Source organism: Pyrus communis, chromosome 8 (assembly GCF_963583255.1).
Source record: "Pyrus communis chromosome 8, drPyrComm1.1, whole genome shotgun sequence".
NCBI classification, from domain to species: Eukaryota; Viridiplantae; Streptophyta; class Magnoliopsida; order Rosales; family Rosaceae; genus Pyrus; species Pyrus communis.
The window spans coordinates 16,682,819-16,690,381 of record NC_084810.1 but is presented as its reverse complement, the minus strand read 5'-3'; the positions used below and the strand labels follow the sequence as shown (position 1 = coordinate 16,690,381).

Genomic DNA, 7,563 nt, shown 5'->3' with positions numbered 1-7,563 from the left:
CTTTTTTTTCACATCCAACAAATCACGAAACAAAATCATGGCGATTCTTGTAGGCATTTTTCTCGTTACCATCATCTGAAAGCCAACCGTTGTGCTCTTCTGACGTCTTTCCATGCGTGAACTGTTCCTCTTTAGCTCGGAGAAGGAACACTTCTTCAGCAGTGAGTCGGTCTCCCGACATCCACCCTGCCTGCAAATAACCTGTTACCTACTACCATAACCTTGTACTCTTGCAAAAAAGTGTTTTTATCCCTACTTTTGACTGTGGTAGAAACCCTATCAAGTAAGTTAACATCTTGTGAAAGGATAAATGCTTTTAATTACTTGAGTTGCAAGTCTGTTGCAAATATAAACTACATTTAAGCCACCCAAAATTGACTACAACTGATGAGCTTTTGTGCTCTTATTACGATTTGACTACCGGATCACTACAATTCTAGCTCCTAAATGACAAGCATGTATACCATTTACCAAAAGTGGTTTCTCCTTTTTCCCCACAAACCAAAGGCTTGCTCTGAAGTGCCAAGTATTACAGGTGCTGCAGATGAGATAGTTGTCCATGAGCCTCAAAGCAGCAACGGTTTCTCTATTGTTATTTCTCATCTCCCGGATGCCTTGTGTCTCTGATTTCTTAATCGCAAGGGTGGTCATCTTTCCAAGTGTACTTACATGTTACATCTGTAGATTTATTCTCTCAGAAATTCTCATGATATCTGAGTAAATCCTATCACCTCCGGTCTGTGCACCATTTGCTCCGGCAGCAACCCTGAGAACATCTTCGATTAATGCAACGTTTCCCATGATGTCAACATGTGCACCACTCTCTATACCCCTTCCCTCAAGGAGACTAGCCGGTGGCTTGTGCCGGTACTCCCTTATGTAGGTAGCAATACCAGATGGGTTGAATCTCGTTCTTCCTCTCCATCCTTTGGCACACATGAATCCTGCACTCAATACAGGCACACTATCATCACCATCCACAAAATGTATTCCATTTTTCAGACAACTTCCTGCCTCTCCATCTGCTGAGCCATCGATCCGGAATGGAATGCTCTTGCACTTGTTAGGAGGAGACATCTTGTATACATATGACCTTTCAGTGGGGATTCCAACGCCATATAAACAGTATATTTCCATGTCTGGAGCAACCGGTAACCTAAAATAGAAAAGGCATTCAAATTAATCATTAATGCCACTAAGGTTAGTGGCACCCAAAATAAGCAAATGAAAGGTACGGAGAGAAAGAGACAAGGAAAATAAGTGTATAATTCCAAAATTTATGTTTTAGTTTCGAAAACCATGCATACTCTTTGAAATAAGTTCAATGCAGTATTTCTTAGCACTTGTGATTCACTTCAACCAAAATGTTGATAACAAACTGGAGACTGGACCATAACATCATTTGGCAGCAGAAATGTGATGTTTGCCAGAGAAAAAGAAGGGATCGATTCGTTGACATTCAGAAATTAGTATTAATAGTTTTAGAAATAGAGAGTAAAGAGAAGAGCCCCCACTGCTCAATTTTTAACCAAAATTCTATCAGAAAGTGCTGAAGAATGTTTATGCTTACTTGGTCTCTAGTGGATTGGACCAGTACTTGTAATGGGCGTATTTAGGATCATCAAGGTTATCAGCTATCCCATGAGAGAAGTGAGCCTCAGCCCGTCGCATCATTTTTGGAGCCACAAAACGTAGTAGATCAAAAAGTGTTTGAGCTGTGTAAGCCTTATTTTCTGTAACTCTTCTGATGCTTTCACTGCTTACCTCACCATATTCAGTCCACACGCCTCCACATGATGACTTGGAATTTGTGGCCGAATCTTTGTGTATTAGATCCTGTCAAACAAATTATTAGAACCATCCTTATTTGAGGAAGACCATCCAACTAATATATCTGCATTGAAATGAGAGACCAGAAAGCACTGACATTCAGTTAAGGTAATATGAAAAAGAATCGCTTTTATGTTGATTGAGTTCAAAGGGGAATTCATACTGGCATGCATCTACACGTGTTTGAAGCCATATATGTGCAAGCATAGAGCTAACCCTATCAAGTTCTGTTACGAAAAACATTCTGTCTTTCGTTAGGAAATGATATATAGACAAAGCTGAAAGAAGTGTTCTTGAAAGTAAATGCACAAGATGTTTTATCTTGTGTGAAGCTATGTAATCAAACGTAAACCCCTTTTTTTCTTAGCAAAAAGGTAACATCAGATGGTTAACAATATCTACCAAGATAACGGTATATATGTGATTTTGATAAGACAACACGCAAACGAAGGATCTACAAGTATTCACTACCTAGAGAATGATTCGTGTAAGAGGTTGTTTCAAGACACAACTGCAAGACTCAGTCATGTAAAAAATAGAACAACAGATGGTTAAGAAAGTACCTTCAAATCAAGCCTAGGAAGCTGTGAAGAAGATAATTGTGAAGATTCCTTGCCAAAAGAGATTATTCTTCCATATTTCACAGGTTCTTTTACTTGGAAAATTCTATTTCCATCGTTGTGGCTGAAATTGTTGTCACCGGAAGTGGACTGTAGATATCCTTTCTTTGCCCGGTCACAGCTCTGCCCATCCTCAGGAGACCAATCCAAATTGCCCCAGATGGCATCTCCACCTTTTGGCAATATGGAAACTATGGAATCCCAGGTTCGACATGCCCTCATGACGTGCTCAAAGGTTTGAAGCCCGAGAAATTCAGAATCTAAAACACCCGGAGCCATAGCTCTTCAAAGGACAATATTCAATTCCATCATTCAGTGGTCATGTTATCATAGGGCATTGAAAATCATTTAAGAATTTGAACACATCACATATTACACCACATGATAGATTACTGAAACAATTTCAGCATAATAAATTCTAGTTTCTTATGTTGTGTAACACAATTTTAAGAATCAAAATGCCAATTCACATGAGGGATAGACTGCAAAGACAAACCTGATGTACGCGACATCTTTACCCTCAGCAGAAAATATATTACTAACAGCTTTTGGAACACCAAGAAATGCTGGACCGATATTCATGATTGCTTTAATGTGCTTGGCACACCAGCTTGGACCCCCACCACCACCTTTAGGAGGAGGTGTTTCAACCCATTTCATGAAGTGGAGAAAATAAATTGCACCCATAGAATGAGGCACCACAACCACTTTCTTATATCCATTCGTTACGTACATAAGCTCAATTTTACTCTTCAATCTACTAAGAGCTTGGTCCCGAATCTGCTTTTTCCCAATTAGAAAATAGATATCAGTAGACTCAGCTTAGAAATTCAGCTTTTTGTTTTAGTACTCATGCTTCGCTACAAGGAAGCATATGCAGAGAGGAAAAATATAAAGGCATATTTGGACTTTCTAATACTTGTGCTTTTTTACAACGGAGACATATTTGGACTTTCTAATGCTTATGCTTCGCTACAACAGAGCATATGAGTGAAAAATATGAAGACATATTTGGATAAAAGAGAATGAAATGATCAATTGTGCTTGATATAGTGTTTTGAAACAGAACATTTAACGACATTGAATTAATACAATGACAAATGGAACAACAACGCAACAACCATGCATTCAATAAACAGATGATTTTGGGGTTCTGAAGGACAATAAGCCACTGGTATTACTGAAATAATGATTGAAAACAAGCTTTTGTGCAAATTCAAGTCCAAATTTTAGCCATAAGTACTATCTAACTAATTCGATTTTAAAGCATACGGTTACCTAAGAAGGAATCATATGATCATTAGTTTACCCAAAATGCTATATGTAGCAAATGAGGATGATAAAAGATGCAGAAAAACAATTGTACCTCTGTATTTTGGAAAGATAGCCGCCAATCATACGAGGCCATATGCATATTCTTCCCTTCGTAACCCATTCTCGCCAAGTTTTCGATCAAAACAGCCCAAACAAAATATCCAGGAGCAAAATAGTCAGCTGCAACAAGTCCCGGAACTGCCCTGACTCGAATTCCCGGAGGATCGAGCCCTGTTTCATTGTCCAGAGACAGATGCTCCAACCAACACAAAGGCCTAACTTGCAAACAAAAATCACACAAAAATTCAGTCAATCAACATCAAACCATCATAGATATTTAAATGTAACACAATTATCAAACCAACCAAACCTTTTGAAGATTTCAGTGAAACCACCACCCCAAAGCCGCTTTCGAAAAAGCCCCTCGGCACAAGGCCTGCCTTCCCAGAGCTCGAGGCCACCGGTCACAATGCCGGGGACAAGAACAACAGGGTGAAGGGCAGTCAGGCCTTCACCTTTAAGCCTTGTCCCTGGAGATTCCGGCACCTGAAAGCCGGTCAAAGTGACCGGCAAGCTGTGGTACAATAACATCAGAACCCACCAAGCAGTGCACATGTACCCAATGACCCAACAGCAGCTATCTATGCACCTCCACCCCCTCTGCTGCTTCTTCCTCTTCCATTGCTCCTTCTCCACGGAACTCTCATCTGTCTTTTCAACTTCTGGGGTCTGAAAAGATTGAAACTTTACAGAAGGGGAGCTCACAGGCTCAACATAGCAGAGTTTTCGAAACCGGAGAATCGATCTCGAAGCCATGGTGGGCCCAGAAAGCTGATTTTTTTTCACCGAAATCAGCGGGAACAAGAGCAACCCATCAAAGAAAATTGAGAGATTGAGGCAAAAATTGAAGCTTTGGGGTGCATTATAGAGCAGAAAAAAGTTACGGGTTCACTTGCCGCTGTGAAAAAGGTAAAACCACGTGGTGGGAGACGGAGATACGGTTGCAGTATGCCGTTGGGCGCACGCACCAGAAACAACCCAAAAGAAAATTTGGTTTTCTTCTTCTGATTATTTTGCAAAACATAAAGATGGTGAATCCAAAAGACGCACACCTAAGACTGTTGGGTTTTGCAGAGAGACACTTGTCCTGGCGTTTGCATGCAGAGCTTTATCAGCTGTCAACATTTTGGGTGCATAGAGACGACGTTTTCTTCTCTGCTATGGACTTTTTGACCTTTTGATATCACTACCACCGCCTCTGCCTCTGAGGACTGAGGCCCCGGAGAAAGGGGCAGGGTACGGAAGGAAAGCCCTTCTTTTTCTGGGTTTGCTTTGGAATGGGATTCCCGAGGTGGATAGTAAGAGTGGCCTTTTGTTTGGAGGGTACGAGTGGGAGAGAGAAACAGGGAGAATCCAAGGAAGGATGGGTGGGTGTGTCATAGAATGGGGGGTGCACCCCCAAATCATGGGTGGGTGACACAACGAAAAACACAGATACCCAAAATGTATGTATTACTAGTCGATGGAGCCATGGTTCACGGTGAAGGTGGTACTAGCTAGTAAGAGGTTTCACAAATTCTCACATTGTTTAAACCAATACAACTATATACAAATAGAGAAATGATATTGAATCTCGTTTATGATAAAAGTGACACCTCATCTCAATATGCTTTGTTCTTTTATGAAAAATCGAATGAGCACCTATATTTAATACGACTTGATGGTCATAATGTAATGTGCAGTTCTTAACTGTAGATAAGCAGGTCTTGTAAAGCTCACAACAAGTGCTCGCCACGACTCCATATTCATCTCTTGCTAAAGAATAGAGATCGTATTTTGTCTCTTCGTCCTCCAAAAACTCTATGAATTTCCAAAAAAAAAAAAATTACCATATTCAGTAGATGTTCTCTGAGTTGTTGCCAATCGAACTCACAAAAAGGCATCAACTCCAAGTCATGATGAGCCAGAAATAATAGTTCTTATCTTTGAAAGTTTGCTCAGAATGGCCTCGTTGATAGGAAGGACTAACTTGGATAACTCTATGCACTAAATTGAAGGCTTTTTGAAGGAAGAAATTGATTAGAACTTTTGTACTTTATTCAAGTTGAAGGTTACTTATAACAAATATCCTTACTAGTCCCCACAAAAATTGGAGGATTAAAAGAGATAATTTTTCTTCATGAGTAATCTTTAACTTGGACAAATTAGGAAATGTGTCATCCATTTCTCCTTTCAAAGTGTCTTCAATATAGTGAATGGTCTATTATTTTTCCAGCTCATGATGAGTTATCCTAAGTCTATTAGGAATTACAGTCTTAGAGGATTAAATTGTTTTCCTAATTGGAGTGGCTTTCCCAACTTGAGTTGGTTTCATAATTGGAGAATGAGTCATAACTAGATTTCAATCAAGATTAGTATTCCTTATTGAAGATCTTTATAGGCTTTATTATGTCTATATAAAAGACATATTGCACTAGTTTTGAATTGGAGCAAAAGAATTATTTATACTACTCAAGAAGAGAATGGCAAAATGTGTGCAAGAAAAAAGAAAAAAGATAAGAGTATTTCTTGTGCTTGTTCTTTCAGGTTTTTCATTAAGTTTTTAATTGTAGAAACTTGGTAAAATTATTCGTTGTACTCATTCTTGATACAATGAAAGATTGTTTGTTGCTGCCCCATGGACATAGGCACATAGCTGAACCACGTAAGTTCTTGGTGTTAAATCTTAGTTATTTTGTATTCAGTTTTTCGAGTTTCTCTTGGTTACTTTCTATTCATTACGAGACAAAATGTATCTCCTTGAATTCATTCATCACATTTTTAACGTGAATAACGAGACATTGCTGCAAGCAGTAGATCAACGAGACATTGCTGCAAGCAATAGATCAACGAGACATTGCTGCAAGCAGTAGATCCACAATATATTGCACCTCAAGTTTGTTTTCAATTGCAACCTAATATAACATCTTTAAAATATTTCAATCTCATATATATATATATATATATATATATATTCATTTCCATGTCATATATGTTACATAATCTGTGAAATTGACTATTAAGTGAGGAAGTGACAAATATAGGATTTACATTTTTAGTGGCGTGGATGCAACTTTCTAGCTTGTGAATAAAAAAAACAAAGAACAAAGTTCATCTAATAAATAAAACCAATTTAAATATAAAACTAATCTAAAACGAAAATTACAAATATACAAAGGGCATACATCTTCTTCTCTGCCTAACGGGCTTGTTGGCTGACGATGGTGTTGTGGGGGTCCCTGAAATTGGAGGTCTTGCTATTTGAATAAATTGAAGAATGAAAGACAATCGCTGATTACGAGCCAGCCTTGGGGACAAAGGTACGGAGGCCGCCAAAGCCGTCATGGCCTTGAGGTCAAGAAAGAATGAGGCAAAGTCATTTTGGGTGAGAAAGATTGGGGTGGCTTGGAAGGTCCTGCTGATATCGTTGTCGTAGCCGTGGAGCATAAAGATGATACCACATGAATGGTAGAGGAGGATGTTAAACTTTATATATTTCATAAACAACTGAAAACACCAACTTGAAAGAATCCATAGATGGTAAAGATGAATCATCTTGACCAAACCTTGCGAAATAGGTTCAACCATGAATGGACTTCTCCTACAGCGGAAATCATATTGGAATCATGCGGAATAATATGTTAGTTGACCAAAGTCTTTTGCGCACTCAATACTCATTTATACTCGAACTAATGGGGCGTTTATATGAGTTTCTGTGTGTTGTGAGCAGGGACCTTAGCTTTGTATTTATATGGACTTA

The 7,563-nt window shown here is 38.9% G+C and overlaps 1 protein-coding gene across 1 annotated transcript; it reads right to left on the bottom strand.

The window, feature by feature from the left end:
• Positions 1-240: 240 nt before the first annotated feature.
• Positions 241-5,066, bottom strand: LOC137743846 (putative phospholipid:diacylglycerol acyltransferase 2). Its single transcript, XM_068483780.1, has 6 exons — positions 4,135-5,066; positions 3,817-4,039; positions 2,947-3,230; positions 2,394-2,733; positions 1,571-1,836; positions 241-1,156 (listed from the first exon to the last, which is right to left on the bottom strand). Exons 1-6 carry the CDS (start codon positions 4,578-4,580, stop codon positions 673-675), a joined length of 2,043 nt encoding a protein of 680 aa, XP_068339881.1. The 5' UTR covers positions 4,581-5,066; the 3' UTR covers positions 241-672.
• Positions 5,067-7,563: the final 2,497 nt, after the last annotated feature.